Raw genomic sequence first — 17,255 nt, 5'->3', positions numbered from 1 at the left:
TGGGTGCTGTTCCTGAGCTTTTGTACTCAAGGCTAGTGATCTGTCACTTTGAGCCACAGTTGCCACTTCCAGATTTTTGAGACTTTATATTAGAGATGAGTTTTATGAGCTTTTCTGCCCAGGTTGGCTTTGAACAACATTATCCTCAGATCTCAGCTTCCTGAGTAGACAGGATTATAGGCTTGAGCCACTTGTGCCAGGCCTCTATCCAGTTTTTCTTAATATTAATAATTTATGTACAATGAGTAAAATTGTCAACAAATACTAAATTAACATTATATACTACTACTATTTTAAAGACCTTTTTGAGTTTCATTATTTTGTGTTTAGTGTCTTTTTTCCTATACAGGGACCAACGTTGCATTTAGTAAATGTGTTTCTACTTTTTTTTAAGTGAATGCTTTCTTGCTGGTTTTTTCTATTATTGACTTCTTTCAAAAATGTGTGTTTACATTTTTTAATTTAAGCTTCGGTAAATTAATGGAAGACATTTAATTAGACTAAATGAAGTGTAGCAACACTGAGAAATAATTTCAGAAACAACTGGTGTGATAAGAAGATCTTGCTTTGTTTGCATACTGAGATACTTCTCATTGAATATAAAAACTTAGTTCAAAGAACAAATAGTTTCATGACCTTTAAAATACTTCTTCAGAAGACTAATAAATGCAAACCATTTGTTTTGGAAAACATTTACAAAATACTGCCAGCCCATCATCATCAGTATCTATTAGACTCCAAGTAGAGCTCCTGCTCTGTACATGCTGACTGAGCAAAATGCAATCTAGATCAAGCTTCTGTATATCATTAGAAGCAGTACTCCATGATGACATGTGCTAGGAAAGCATAATCAGTTCTTTTTTTTTTAATGCAGCTGGAAGTAATCTTAGGCTACTAGAAAATCAGGAAGCATATGTTAAGAAACACCCAGAAGCCAACCTGTGTTAAGAGTGAAACATTGGGATGATTCAAATAGGTACAGAGAAAAAAAAAAAAAACACTTTAAAAAGTATCGTCCATAAACAAATCAGCAGATTTTCAAAGGAACTAAAAATTTCAATTTCTTGTTCCTTCATCTAATTCAATCTGGAAAGGCTGACAATACTCCTCAATATAGTAACAACAATCTAGTCATAAAATGAGAGTCCAAATGGGTGGCCCATCCACCAGCATGTATCTCTTTTAAGAACCTTCTGACTTTTTTGGGGGGGTGGGGGGTCTGATTATAGGGCCTGAACTCTGGGCCTGGGCGCTGTCCCTCAGCTCTTCAGCTCAAGGCTAGCGCTCTACCACTTGAGCCACAGCGCTACTTCTGGCTTTTTTCTTTTTTCTTATGTGGTGCTGAGGAATCGAACCCAGGACCTCAGGCATGCAAGGCAAGCACTCTACCACTGAGCCACCTTCCCAGCCTCCTTCTGACTTTTTATATGCAGAACTTTATGGATTCTTATCCAGTCCTCACGAGGACTAAAAGTTGGATCTTTCATCTAACTCCAGCCCTATATTTTGAACATAAGAAAACAGAAAAATAACAAGAGACAAAAAGAGGAATTTTTAAAACACTAACATGGATATTCCTTATGAAAGGTTAAATATCTACCAAATTGGCCACTTATACTTGGCCCTTAACTAAGAATGAAGTATGTGTGTGTGTGTGTCTGTGTGTATGTTAAGTGTTTAAAAACATGATGCCAGAAAACAAAAACTACCAAAGGGTAACAGGATATGCTTTACCTCTTTCTTTCCCACCATTCTATGCTGTTTTTACAGTTATGCCAGTTTATTCAAATAATAAACTTGATTAAATCACCTGGCTATGATAAAAATAGATCTGCACACCCAAATGCAAACTGAAACCTGTTACAGAGGGAAATAATGGTAAACATACTTAAAAATAGCAGAAAAAGGATCTTCTGCTATACCAATTGTATTAGTTGTTTACAAAAATGGAAAATGGGTATAAACTCAATGGTCAAAGCAAAATGAGGTCAGGCATTGTACATCTGATTACAAGTGTAATCAAGACCTGACTGATTACAGTCATGGCTATGTAATCCTAGATGCTTGAAAGGCTGAGATCAGGGGGATGGTGGTACCAGGTCAGCAGGATAAAAACTTTGTAAGAACCCATCTCATCAGACATAGCTGGGTATGGAAGATATGTGTCTATAATCCCAACTACAGTGGGAGGTATAATTTATGCTGAAGTCTAGGCTGTCTGGACAAAAAATGATGCTCACCTAATCCCGAAAATAAGTGGAAGTAAAAGGAATGTAGGTATGCCTAAAGTGGTAGAACATTTACCTAGAAAGCATGAAGCCCTAAAATCAATACTGCCACTGCCAACAACAACAAAAGGAAAGCAAAATGAGTTGCTAAGTCATTTACTGCAATGGCTTAGAAACAAGTCCTAATCTATACATTCCAGGCTTGTTTTCTTTTTAGTTTGTGCTGGTATGGGGCCTTGCACTAAAGGCCTCATGCTCTCACTTGGCATTTTACCTAAGGCTGGTGCTCTACTTCTTGAGTTACTCCTTCACTTTCAGCCTTTGATGCTTAATTGGAGATATGAGTCTCATGGACTTTTCTAGCTGGCTTCAAAGTATGATCCTCACATCTCAACTTCTTGAGTAGGCAAAAGCCACCAGCACCCTCTGTAATCTAAGTTTGTAAAGACAGATATAATAGAAAGACAAATGGCCATGAGAAATTCACTCTATCTGACTAACCCTGGGCAAATAACTTTAACACCTTCATACTTTACTCTAGGAGGCATTTAAAACTAGCTTAGAGGACTTCAACCCAAGGTACCTTGACATTTACGGAATCTTATATAGTAATGATGATCTATGAGATAATTACAGTACCTTAAAGAACCTACAAGGTCATAGAGCTGATTGTAACAGGGTTGGAGATATATCAATTTTTTTTAACTTACTATGATATTACACTGGTGTTGTTACCTGTTTTAGTCTCAAATGTAAGGTATTTATATAATAGTATCTATAGGGAAAAGGGTAAAAAGGGCTCTTTGGCTGGGAAGGTGGCTCAGTGGTAGAATGCTTGCCTCATATGCATGAGGTAGGCCCTGGGTTTGATTCCTCAGAACCACATAAACAGAAAAAGCTGGACAAGTGCTAGCCTTGAGCTGCATTGCTGAGGGACAACGCCCAGGCCCAGAGGTCAAGCCCCATGGCCAGCAAAAAAAAAAAAAAACAAAAAAAAACAGCTCTTGAAAAAAAGAAAATAAAGAAAATAAAGTCATAAAGATTTATGACTTCAGCATTCAAGTGATGTGATTCTGTTGAGAAATGGAGGGAAACAAGATATGAGGATTTGTATTAACTGAGAGTACTCAGTTTGTATCAAGCAATTTGTAAGGTACTCTGTGTGATTATGTCATCTAGTCCTCCAGACAGTACTGTGGATTATTCTTGCCTTCATTTGGGAGATAAGATATGGGAGTAGATTTTGCCATAATTAGCTGGCCAATATGCTGCAGGGCTGTGATGCAGATTTTGCCAGCTTCCTTCAAGCACTACATTGTTTTATATTTTTGCAGAATTGGAAGACCTTGTACAACTACTTAAATATAAAAATAAAAAAACTTGGTTATATAGTAAATAATTAAGAGGAAGAATGAGAAAAGACAAATATTTGGATCTTCACTGATGGATTCCTAAAATATTATATTGGTTTAATTCCTTAGAGATACAAGTCATTTCTTTACATAACTTGGGGAAAGTTTTAGAAATTCAAAATGAACAATGATGGTAAAGTTTTTAAAAATGTTTGTTATATTTTCAATAAAACGTATTTTGAGAAGTTAATAATGATAGTAAAAATGCATCATGACTGCACTTTTATTATATATTATTTAAAAAGCTACCACTATTAGTTAGGTCTTAGGAATTTCATTTTCCAATTAGTAACAGGGTTTTAAATAAATGCCTCTGCCCTGTTCAATTGTACAGCTTTGGCATGTCATGTCATCATAGCCATAGATCCAGAGGACCAGCTAGAGTATAAAAGAATGTCTGAGATGTGTTTTCAGTCACTCATTACAGCCAGGGTTGCTTTGCCAGACACATTCCTAATATACAGCCTACTGGCAATATATGGATAACAGGGGAATCTACTGTGATCACAGGCGAACTAAATGCTGTCAGAAACTCAACAGAGGGGGCAAGATTTACTTCTAACCTTCTCTACTTCTATAGTCATAGGCGGGCTCTGAAAATTAATGTCCATTTCCTGGAGTACTAACCTCATAGACAGCTAAGAAAAAAACACCTGTAGGAATTAACTACTCAGGCAAGAACTTTTTCACAGTATCACTTTTCTCAGTGAGACAACTTTATGTTAATTGATAGCATTGCTGTTGCAAAGGCTCCCTTTTCTCCTGTCCAAAGAACACTGTTTAGGGCTGAGTAGGTGGCTCAGTGATAGAGTGCTTGCCTTGCATTCATGCCCTGGGTTCGATTCCCCAGCACCACATAAGCAGAAAAAGCCAGAAGTGGCGCTGTGGCTCAAGTGGTAGAGCGCTAGCCTTGAGCTGAAGAGCTAAGGGACAGTGCCCAGGCCCAGAGTTCAAGCCCCATAACTGACCAAAAAAGAAAAAAAAAACTCATAAAGAACACTGTTTAGATATAAGAATATATGAAGCTCCTATTGGTTTGTCTTTTTCTGAATGAACTTAAACCTTGAGAAATGGCTCTTTATCATATCTTTGTTAGAGCTAGAATAAAGAAGCACTGATCATTTCCCCTATCATACATAGGTTGATACACAGTGCTAATATTATAAGAAAACATTCTAAAATATATAACCTGAGGTTAGATTACATTAAGTCTGGAAATTGGTAACTAAAACTGAAAGCAAGAAAGAAACTAACAGAGACAAGATTCAAAGGTGAATTTTCATGGAACATTATAATAACTGCACTGGATTTCTCATTAGAAGGGAGCAGAATCTTACGAAGACTTCATATTCCCCAGGAGGACCATATTTATACAATTAAGAATTGTTTTTTTTTTTAAAAAAAGCTTTTCATTATTGCATGTGGACACATGTGGGCTGTGTAAAATACAGAGATGTGTAACACACGGTAAACAGAAAGTAATGATCTTAAACAGGCCAAATCCTTGAACTCGTCATTAATAAATGTCTCTCCTACATTCTGCTACCCCGGCTGCTGGGAGCCTGTTTTCTTCAAGTACTTCAAACACTGAAATCCAGGAACATTTATTATTTTAATCCATTACAGGCAGTGCTTGATTTAACTTTATTGGTTGTGGTGGTGGTAGTGGTTATAAGTGGGGGTACAGCAATGTTCTTTTACACATCGTTTCAAAGGGGCTTAATTATATTTTATAGTTTGAGCCAGGAATTCTGCTTGTTTTTTGTCTAACAAGGTTCAAATGGAGTTCAGGTCAGTGATGAATCAGAAGAAAAAGTCAGAGATGGTTATCTATCTCTCTGATGTGAGCTCATCTCCCTCTAGAAAGACTGGGCAGGTACATCATGTTCTCTACACCCAGCTCAGAAGATTGCTCTGATAGCTCAAGTTTGTTGCTTGTTAGAAAGTTTTCATTTTTCATGTAGTCTTGAAATTAATACAGCAAGGTTGCAACCCAATGGTTACCTTCTATATCTCTGGAGTTGCTATCCTAGTTTAAAAGCTTTCTGCTGAAATATAAAATAGCTACAGTAAAGCACTAGAACTAAAAATGTACCTAAACAACTATAATCATATAACAGACATTATAAGAAATGGAAAAGCCCTCTACCACAGAAAAGTGAATATATGTCACATAATAAAAGATGTAGTAGTCAGCTGTGGCTGCACAATTGTAGCATTCAGGAGATGGAAGCACAAAAGTGAATCATGTTTGGGACCAGCCTGAGCTATGCAGTAAGAATCACTCTTTAAAAAACTATATGTACATATACTATATATAATATATATTTTTATCTCCTATCCACTTTTTAGAACTTTCTATTTTGCTGTTTTTAATGTCTTGATAGTTAATCAGAATATAGAGAAAAATAATTACCAGAGGTGGAAAAAAAAATCAGTAATCTACAGGTAACCTAAAGGAGTTCCACGTCAGCTCATCAGTAGCAACTTTGAACGTTGTTATAAAGTAATAGGAGGGAATCTAACCAGGATTAATAGTAGTACTCTGTCCTGGGATGAGGGGGTATTAGATTTCACAAATTCTAGGCCATCTGTTATGCCTGCCCACATTTTACTTTTGCAAAACCATAAACATACCTCTACCTCAGGGACTATAGAAAGGTATTAGAATTCTTCTGCTTTTCATTATCACAATATTCAGTAACTCATTTCATTGTCAAGATAATCCCTTTTTACTCTTTCTTTTGCGCTTGCCAGGTATGCCAAAATGACAAATAAAATCCCAGATGTTACAGATCCAATGAGATCTCTGCTTTTCTTTGAGTGTTAGGTTTAAGCTAGTTGGGACACAGTGTCAAAAGTGACAGGACTTTGATGCCCACACCCAATATTCATTAAGGTTTGTTAGTAATTTGTATAACTTTCTACAAGCAGTACTTCCACTTCAGTCCTTAGTGGCTGCTTAAAAGTTAAGTTTGTTCTCTGGCTTTTACTGTCAGAAATTCATTTCCAGTTGTTCAAGCACTAGAGAGATGCTATTTCTTCTAAAAAATTAACAAGCATCTTTGGGGTGTTGTAAATGGCATATTATTGCAACATATTATTTTAAGAAGTCATATCTAATTGAATGTTTTATTTCCCCCAAGGCTAATGTGCATCTCTGCAGCATCCAAAGGGTATGAGGATATCTTAAGGGATTTCCCTCAGGAAACATAGTTAACTAGGAATGAAAAGCTAGAGCTCCATTTCATATCAATTAGTGATCAGGTTTCACTTTTCAGTACATGAAAAGGAATTTTAGGTTCTTTATATTTTATTAGTCTTGAATTTGGTGCACATGAGAAGATGCATTTTATATACACAGAAAATAATGTGGCAGTGCTTTCTTTCTCTCATTTTGTTTATATACAAAGATAAGTACATCTGGATGACAGCAGCAGGGCAGTGAAAGTTACTTAAACACAGTTCTTGGGACTAAATAAAAGGAGCTCAACCTACTGCTTGGTGACTGAGTGGAAAGTCCCTGATCACCTTATGAAGAGGAGGGTCCAACTTTTCTCAAAATGGCCCAGCATTTTAGAGTTTAGGCTCTTTTCCTCTGTGTCATTAACTTTTTCATATCCGAATTCCCTCTTCCCTGTTGAGGTGGAAGTTGCCAATGTAAGTATCCCAGAGGAAGAGCAAAGCAGCTTCAGCTCAGCCATTTCGTACTCTTGTTTGCTGAAATATAAGGAGCTTTGCCTAACAGAACCATAATTTACTCTGATGAAGAGCTAAAGTATTCAGTTTACTTCCTACCCTGCCTGTGGAAAGAGATGTGCCACAAACTCAGAATTTATGATTATATGCTTAGGGTTTCTACAGAATAATACTTCAAATTACACTCCCCTCCCCAAATTACATTGTGGATATCATTGATGGCTCATGCTTGTAATTCTACTCAGAAGGCAGAGATCTAAGAACCATGGTTCAAAGCCAGCCTGGGAACAAAAGTCTACAAGACTCTTCTCTAAATGACCACCAAAATGCCAGAAGTGGAGCTGTGGCTCAAGTGGTAGAGCACTAACTTTGAGCAAAACATCTCAGGGATCATGCCTAGGTCTTGAGTTTAAGTCTCAGAACCAAATCATAAAAAAAGATTTGGTAGAATGAGATGATGATGTTAATGGACAGAAAAAGAATATCATCTACCTTAAAGTATTTCAAAATATAAGACAATTTCTAGATGAGATTCATTTTGTTATTGAAAATTCACTCACAGGATTTAATGAAATATTATATATGTTAATTTAAGGATATGAGCATTACATCTACTAAAATCAGAACTTTACTCAGACACATGGGAAAACGTAAGTATTCTAGCAGAAATATGAGTTCAGTTATTGTAAGTCACTGCTACATAAGCATCTGCAGAGTGGAGTTAAAAAAAAAAGAATTAAGTCCCTTGAAATGTTCAGTGTAGGGTCGCAAAATAATACAGGAAGCTTAGAAGAACTGGAGGATTTTTTTTTTTGTTAATGGAAAACATTTAACTATTTCATTTTGTTCCACATTATGGAATCAGGTATTCTTTTAACCATTTCAGTAAATAATTTGTAAATATTTAGTTTAAAAAATTAATAAGCTGGGTGCTGTGACTCTTGCTTATAATCCTAGCTACTCAGAAGGCTAAGATCTTAGGATTTCAGTTCGATAGGCAGGAAAGTCCGTGAGACTCTTAGCTCCAATAAACTACCAAAAAGCTGGAAATAGAGCTGTGGCTCAGGTGGTAGTGTTAGCCTTGAGAAAAAGCAGCTCAGGAGCCCTACCCAGGCTGAGTTCAAGCCCCAGGACTGACACATATATACAAAAATATTAGTTAGTAAACATGAAAACATTTCAGATTATTTAAATGTATTGAAAATGTTTAGAGAAAAACATTAATGTTCTTATTCATTACTTTGTTATTCCCTTTCTTACATTTCTTAAATTTCCATAAGCTTATGAAAGTTTAGATGATAAAAAATACAATACTTAGGCAAGCTCACAGTATTTTTTTGTACCTCTGACAAGTGAGAGAACATGCCTGTAACACGGTCCCAGTGGAGTTTCTCTAAATATTACTTAGCACATAGGATTCCTCTAGCATTACAAATCTATTTCAGCCCCTAAATTAACATTCATCTGGAAAGGACCATTTTTCCCTGTTTATATAACATTGTCACATAAAGAGTGTTAAAAAAATATTTCACTAAAAATAGCTTGCGTAAGTTAGGGATTAGAGTAGTTTCTGCTGCTATAATTGTTCCTTTGTAGTTTTTTCCATGATGTTTTTTGCACAGTGTTTTTGACTATGTTTATTAAAGTCAGCACATCAAAAAGGATCAAAGAGAAAGTGAGTGAGAACCAAAGAAACCCCAACTGTGTTGTCTCATTGGGGAGCTATGCAGATTTGAATAAACAAGTGCAAATTGTTGAGGTTTTAATGAAAATTTTTCTACAATTATTTTATCTTAAGTCATTCTATACAATAACATCTGTATAGCAGATGGCTATACTGTACCAAAGCAATGCTCCCTTTTCTTTCTCTGTTTAATAGTACATCTGAGATGACTACTTTTGTCACTGTGCTCAATTTGGTCCAGCAAATAATTTGAAAAGTGCAGCTGTTGCAGATGGCCACAATAGTTATATAAACTGTAAAATCAAAGACACAGTTAAGTATTTCTGTATTAGATTCAGCCTATAAAAATCTGACATTAACCGCATCGAGCTCAAAGACGTACTATAAAAATTTGGTTGAATGCAGAATGATGTTATTTGAAAACTACAAAACGAAATATGACTACTGGTAAAAGGGTTTTGTGTATGTGGACTGGTGTTGGATATTTTAAAATCACTTATCAAAATTGTACCTATACCTGAATACATATACAACTGCCTATGTTTTATACAACCTGGAAAGTGTGTAATTTTAAGACACTTAACTACATAATGAAAATTAATGTCTGAAGCTTACATTCATTTTTATTTAAAAATAGTTTAAAAGCTATGTAAGCCAGTACCAGTGACTCAGACTGTAATCCTAGCTACTCAGGAGGCTGAGGGTTTGAAGCCATCCTGGGCAGGAAAGTCTGAGACTTTCATCTCAAATTAACCACCACAAAGCTGGAAGTGGAGCTGTGGCTCAAGTGATAAGAGTATTAACTTTGAGCAAAAAAGCTCAGGGATTGTGCCCAGGCTTTGAGTTCAAGCCCCAGGACTAGCACAGGCACACAGATGCATATGAACACAAAGCTACATAATAATCTCTTACCGTAATTTTCCTAGAAACCAGTCTTCAGTAATAACTAGAACTTGGTACAATCCTATTTGACTTAATTATGTAACTACTTTGCTAATTTTATCTTCTAAGATGTTTTGGGCATGCTGTCACATAAAGTGGAAATGTAGAAAAATATCTGGCATTTGTAATGGTCTCATAATAAAATTTTTCCTATTAAATGGCTGACTTCAATTTTTATTTAATGTAATACAAACTTTTTAGAATGTTTGTTGAATACTTCTCAGAAGGATTATACCAAGTATGTCTTAGTCAAGGCTATAGTTTTTTATTTTTGTGTTTAACTAGACCTAGAACATAACTGTATAAGAAAAAAAAGGGCATGTAGTCTTTCTAGTATGAAGAAAAGTTACAAAAAACGAATAGAAGGAATCTAAAAAGTTTGTCTGGCTCAATGCCAGAGAAAGATTTTAAATTATATTTTGGATGAAAACATTTAGCAAGGGTAGTCACCAATAGAAGTTTATAAAATATGAGTAGAAAATAATTTTTAAAGCAATGAGGATAAAAGAAAAGGACTTTGAATATAGTTTGCTTAAGTTCTTCCACTTTGAGCTCTACTTAGGGCACTCTATGCTCTAATTAAGGTACAAGGAAAAGGCATAGAAGCCAGCTCAATGCTGCCTAAGCTGCAGTTTATTCCTGGATATTTAGTAGATTCTGCAGTGTATTTCTGCAGTATATTTTGGTATTTAATGTCTTTCAGGTCCCAGGAACCTTATATTTTTCAGTTCAAACTTTAAAGATGATAAAAAACTACAGAGCTTTTTAGCTGGCTTGGTCACAAATATTTCTGGTGAGAACGAAATAAATCATCTATGCTTGGCTTAAAATTAATACTTCTCAACTATAAAGCATTTTCTTTTATCTCTTAAACTACTGTACCCAAATTGACTTTATGAAATGAAATTATATAGACTCCAGCTGCCCCTTATTTACTTGTTGATAAGCAACTAAACTGCACATAATTTTAGCATTTTATCCCCTGCACTACCTCTTTTCTTTCATGTATTTCCCTCTACAAATTAAAGTGGAAAAGATGGTTTGCTTTTACCACTTTTATTTTTAGAGCAAAATTTCTGGGATTTTCCTGTCACTTTTACAGTAGCAGTTGCTATGATTGAAAACTTTTATTTATTTATTTATTATTTATTTATTTTTTGTCGGTTGTGGGGCTTGAAGTCTGGGCTTGGGCGCTATCTCTTAGCTCTTCAGCTCAAGGTGAGTGCTCTACCGCTTGAGCCACAGGGCCACTTCCTGATTGAAAACTTTTATTTGTCACCTGTGTTGCCCTTTTCTGCCCCTCCTCCCATTCCTTATGTCCAACCCTTTCTGACAGTGTAAAAGAAGTGCCTAACAACTTACGAGTACCAGAAGAGAAAAATGTAGATGTCACTACCAGTTAGCTTCTAACCTTTCCACCCATCAATGACATTCAGTTGCAGCTGGCTAGGCCTCTTTTCTGGGCTAGGTACAGAAGCACAGTTTTTTTTTTTCCTTGCCAGGTGTTACTAACTGATAAAATGCTTCAATGGCATTCTTGCAGAGTTGAACTTTGGCTTCTGTTATACTTGATATAGCATATCTGCCACCCCAGCAATTTTTCTTTTTTAAATAAATTGTTACCAGTTATTTAATGCAGTGTATCAGAATCACCTGTAGGGCTTACTGAAATACACACTGCTGGGCTCTATGCCCAGAGTCTGACTCTTTCAGCTGGGGTGGGGTATAAGAATATGTATTACCAGTGAAGTCCCAGGTGAAACTGCTGTGGATACTGAGATCTCACTTTGAAAACTACTATTCTAATGAGTCACAAAAACCTGAAACACAAAAGTGTAGCTGTGGCTCAAGTGGTAAAGCGTTCACCTTGAGGTTAAGACTGCACCCAGGCTGAGTCCAAGCCCCATGACTGACAAAAAACAAACAAACAAAAGCCCTAAATCACCTTTGTTCCACAATAGCCCCTTGAGATAAAAAGAAGTTAGGAACTGAAAGTTATAAAGACACTGGTAGGAATATGCCTCAAGAGGTGAATAGAAGCATTTTAGAAGGGCACTGAAATAATAGGCTCAAAGGACTTGTTACAAAACTATCTGTGCCATAAGGTCACAAACCAGAAACACCCCCATCTCTAATGGCTTTTAAACCTTTCATTTCTCTTTAACATAAATCTTCAAAATAATACATTTTTCAGATGTTTAGCAACATCTGAAAAATAGATATTGCTTTGTCTTTCTCCTCTATCCTCAGCCCTACCCCTTCCCTTCGTTATCTGTAACTTACCAGGCGCTTTTTGCGCTGCTCTGACATTAAGGCTTCCACTGAGGTTGGATAGGGATGCTAACAGACATGGTTTATCAGCATGGGGGACAGTTTCCATAGAGACCACAATCTGAGTAGTGTGGACAGAAATTTTTTGAAAGCAGGAAATTGTATTCCACATGTTTTCTTGAAATGAAATCTTCTCTATTCCATAACCATGAATTTTAGGTGTAGACAATTTTCCACGGTAATATTTGGATACTGGATGCTCCTCTTTGTTCAATGTAGTATCTGACACAATTGAGGTCTCTTCACTAGGTGCAAAGCTGTGTGCATTTCTTATCTTCTTCAAAAACTGATTTATCTGATCCAGTTTGGTAAAACTCAGGTTTGCTTTCAAAGGCTTTGATATATCCAAGTTGATGTCAGCTATAAAAACAAAAAAGGCAGGAAAATTACCCGAGTGTTCTTTTAAGATATGCATTCTGAGCCAGAATGTTGTATTTCTTTTACTAACTATTCTTTTCATGTAGTTACTTGAAGAAAAGTTCTCTTTGGATCCATCAGGCTACATTATTGCTACTCACTGTGATTGTTCCTAATACATGGAGGGCTGCACACAGATATCAAGGCCATCATTTCCACTTTTGCTTCTGCTTTTCCCCTTAGGCAAAATGAAGCAGACATTACAGTTTTTACTGTTACTTACCCGAAACTGGCATTCTCTCTCCAATGGAAAAAAAAAAGGGACTTCTATTACTGGATAGAACAATGTTTGAAAAAAATACAGGTATCCATTAATCTTGATCCATCTGACTGAAGTATACTCCCTTATTATTCTCTAGGCAAGTTTATGCACAGAATGTTTGCTTCTACCTCGTGACCTGATGCTAACCTCCTTTGTCAATTTTTGCCTTCATTCTGCATTGACAGAGTAGAAACATCTCATTCAATTTAACAGAAAATTATTAAAACCTAGTTTTATTTTTAATGTGTCATGTATCAGAGGTTGTTATTATTGTTCTTTAAACTGACATTTCTGTTTTAATTTTTATATTTCATTTTATGTCATCATTTTGTAAATGTCATCTATAAGATATTAGACTACAAATGTCATAAAGGCTAGGCATGTCATACATTTTTATAACTAGTACCTAGAACACAGAGTGTATCCCATACCTACATGTCCAATAAAAGTTGGTGCTTAATAGAACCTAACAAATATTCATTTCATTGGAGATAAAAGCCTTATGGACTTTTTGGATAAGGTTGGCTTTGAACCTCTATCCTCAGACCTAAGCCTCCTGAGTAGCTAGGATTACAAGCCTGAGACACAGCACCATTAGTTCCCTGTAACTAAACGTATATTTAATACTGAAAAAGGAAAAATGAATACAAAAGTCTGTCGACCTTTCTGCTGAACTCCTATGGAATTATGAAATCCATTCATCCAAAACAATCCATTAACTCCTTTTATATATTCTGTTTCTCTCTCTCTCAGTTAATGGTTCTTTTATGGACCACATGCTCATGTCAGCAATCTGACTTTGACTCACTGAATTACCTTTTTCCCTGTCCAATACAAACATGAATATGTTTTGTCAATTTTACCTCCATGAATCCCATTTCCTTTTCTCCTATATTCCAGCCACTCCTTGTTTTCTCCTTTTCTAAGTTTTGGATATTGTTCAGCTATTACAAGGTCTTGCATTTATCTGCAGCCATTGCCTAACTCATCAGAACCCACTTCTGCCAACCAATTTATATGATACCACCAAGTTTGCTCATGTACTTAATGAACTCTTTCTGTGTCTAACTTCTAATCCTCAAGATATTACATTCTCTGTAAGAAATTAGTTCACATGTATCCCTATTTAAATGATTTGCTTTTCCTCTTCCCCTTCACTGAGATGTACAAGTTGTTACGTCAAAAATGAACTTTACAACTTTGGTGGGGAGGGGGAGGGGGTCAGGAGGATTGGGGGGTGGGGGGAGGATGGGAAGGGGAAACAAAGGAGGAGGCTACAATGCTTGATAAGAAATGTACTCATTATCTTGCCCATGTAATTGTAACCCCTCTGTACAGTATTTTCACAATTAAAAAAAAAAAAGAAATTGGCTCACAGCTTAGTCTCTCCTTGGGGGCTGGAAAGTGGAAAATCAGAGTTGAAATACAAGGCAATATTGCAATACTAGGTATTCCTTTCTAAAATATCAGGTCTACCAAGAACTGGAATTGCATGCCAGAATGAGAAAAGTCCACAAATTAAAAGTTCTAGCCTTGAGCACAAAAGCTGAGAGTGCTAAGGCCCTGAGTTCAAGCTCTAATGCTAATACACACACACACATATTCTTTGTTGGTATATAAATGACACTAAAATGTATAATCACTGTCACATCTGACATCAATAAATTTGCAAGGCTACTAAACATTAAATAATTATTACATGTTATATATTTATTATATGTTTATATATATACATATACATACATATATATATATATATATATATATATATATATATATATATATAAAATTTGCTGGGAATTTTTGGTCATACTGGTGACACACTTTTTGGTCACACTTAAGCCAAATCTCTACTTCCAGATTACTGTTGCTTAATTGGAGATGAGAGTCTTTTGTTCTTAAGCCTTAATTCCCAGACCTCAGCCTACTGATTAGCTAGAATGATATCTGTGAGCCATTGGTACCCAATTTGTACTGACACTTTTAGTACCCAGTATCAATAGATTTTCTATCCTTGAACTAGCTAGGGGCTCTTTTTTTTAGTTAAAAAAAAAAAAATCAGAGCTTTAGCCAGGAGCCAGTGGTTAACATCTGTAATCGTAGCTACTTAGGAGGCTGAGATCTGAGGATTGCGGTTCAAAGCCAGCCCGGGCAGGGAAAGTCTGTGAGACTCTTACCTCCAATAAACCCCCAGAAAACCAAAGTGGTGCTGTGGTTCATACAGTAGAACGCTCACTTTGAGCTGAAGAGCTGAGGGACAGCGCCCAAGCCCAGAGTTCAAGTGCCATGACCGACCTATCCCCCACCCCCCCCAAAAAAGTAGACCTTTCATTTGAATATTTTTCAGTCTCATAGTACAGGAAATTATTCTTAGAAACAACAAAAAAAAGTGCAAAAAAAGTTTGCCCTCTCTTTTTGTGCCAGTCATGGGACTTGAACTCAGGGGCTGGGTCTGTCCCTGAGCTTTCTAGCTTAAGGTTAGCACTCTACCACTTGAGCCGCACTTCCATTTCTGGCTTTTTGGTGGTTAATTGGAGGTGAGAGTTGAGGACTGTCCTTCTTAGGCTGGCTTTGTTTCTTGATCCTCAGAACTCAGCTTCCTGAATAGGTAGCATCACAGGTGGGAACCACCAGTGCCTGGCTAAGTTTGGCATTTTTAAACACAGAAAATAAAAATCGGGCAGTTTACATTTTTGGACCATCATAGTTTAACAAGTTGATGAAACAGAGTAACTGTCATTAAAATAAAAATATTAAAAAAATAGACTATGATTTTTTTCCATAGAGACACAATGAAAATTATATAGAATAATGCTTTGCAAGAACTAAAAACACACTGGAAAAAAACTCAAGCATCAATTTTTTTTTTTTTTTTTTGTCGGTCGTGGGGCTTGAACTCTGGGCCTGGGCGCTGTCCCTCAGCTCTTCAGCTCAAGGCGAGCGCTCTACCACTTGAGCTACAGCGCCACTTCCGGTTTTCTGGTGGTTTATTGGAGATAGGAGTCTCACGGTCTTTCCTGCCCGGGCTGGCTTTGAACCGCGATCCTCAGATCTCAGCCTCCTGAGTAGCTAGGATTACAGGCGTGCGCCACCGGCGCCTGGCTCAAGCATCAATTATTAACGTGGGTTTCATTCCAATTATTGTCAGACTCTTGTATATAAGAGTTTTATTTTTTCCAAGTCTTTCCATTTCCTAACAAATGAGGTGATTCTTTCTGATGGAGGCATAGTATTCCATTATATATATATTCATTCCACATTTTCTTGATCCATTCATCTACTGAGGGGCATCTGGGTTGGTTCCATGGTAAATAATGCAATAAACATAGTTGTGCTGGTAGCTTTAGTATGGTCTTGTTTTTGATCATTTGGGTAAATGCCTAAACGTGGGATTGCTGGGTCATAGGAGAGCTCTAAGTGGAGTCTTGAGGAACCTCCATACTACTTTCCAAAGTGGTTGAACAAGTTTACACGCCCACCAACAATGCAGTGGAGTTCCCTTCTGGCCACATCCCCTCCAGTATCTGTTATGTGAAGTAAGCCAGGCCCAAAGAAATATAGTTCCCATGGTTTCCCTTATTTTTAATAACTAGTATATGTCTGGGACAAGCAGAAAAGGTCCAGATAAGGTGACATTAAGCGAAATGAACCCGAAGATAGGGACCCAAGTGTTTTTTTCCCCTTTCTTGCTATTGTTTCTAACTTATTTATAAGGTACCATGTGATTTTTTTGTTGCTTTGTAAGTCCCTCCCCCACGGTATAACCCCTGTTTTCACTGTATTTGATGTTGCTATAATTTGGAAAGGGGAAGGGAAAAATAAAATGTTTAAATAGGGATACAGGTTGACCCACTACAACAATGAGATCTATAAGACACTATGTTGAAAAATGAACTTTACAATTGAGGTGGGGCAGGGGGAGGGGAGTGTAGTTGAGGAGGTGGGAGGGAAGGGATGGTAGGGAAAAAAACAAAGGAGGAGGCAACAATGCTTGATAAGAAATGTACACATTACCTTTCTCATGTAACCCCTCTGTAGAGTATTTTCACAATAAAAAACTTACTAAAAAAGAGTTTTAATGGTTTATAAATCCTCAATGAATTTAATAAATGGACTATTTTCAAAGTTCAGATTTTAGAAATATGCAGTAATTGAGACTCTCCCAGCTGAGTCATATTTTCTGCCACATCTAATTTCTTACCATCCCTGGAACATATTCTGTATCTTTAAGTTACCAAGTAAACCCATGACTGTCAATTGTTAGATTCTAATTACCCTTC

At 36.6% G+C, this 17,255-nt stretch overlaps 1 protein-coding gene across 4 annotated transcripts in view; it reads right to left on the bottom strand.

Annotated features, from left to right (window-relative positions):
• Nucleotides 1-17,255, bottom strand: part of Vps13b (vacuolar protein sorting 13 homolog B) — a 515,578-nt gene that overhangs the window by 130,973 nt on the left and 367,350 nt on the right. For all 4 annotated transcript variants that reach the window (XM_069991130.1, XM_069991132.1, XM_069991133.1 and 1 more), the window contains exon 36: nucleotides 12,249-12,656. In XM_069991130.1, the coding sequence (XP_069847231.1) occupies nucleotides 12,249-12,656 (408 nt within the window). The remainder of the gene's footprint in view (nucleotides 1-12,248; nucleotides 12,657-17,255) is intronic.

The sequence above is a fragment of the Dipodomys merriami genome, unplaced genomic scaffold, assembly GCF_024711535.1.
Source record: "Dipodomys merriami isolate MVZ:Mamm:240054 unplaced genomic scaffold, mDipMer1.0.p SCAF_4, whole genome shotgun sequence".
Lineage (NCBI taxonomy): Eukaryota > Metazoa > Chordata > Mammalia > Rodentia > Heteromyidae > Dipodomys > Dipodomys merriami.
This window is presented reverse-complemented; position numbering and strand designations above follow the sequence as displayed.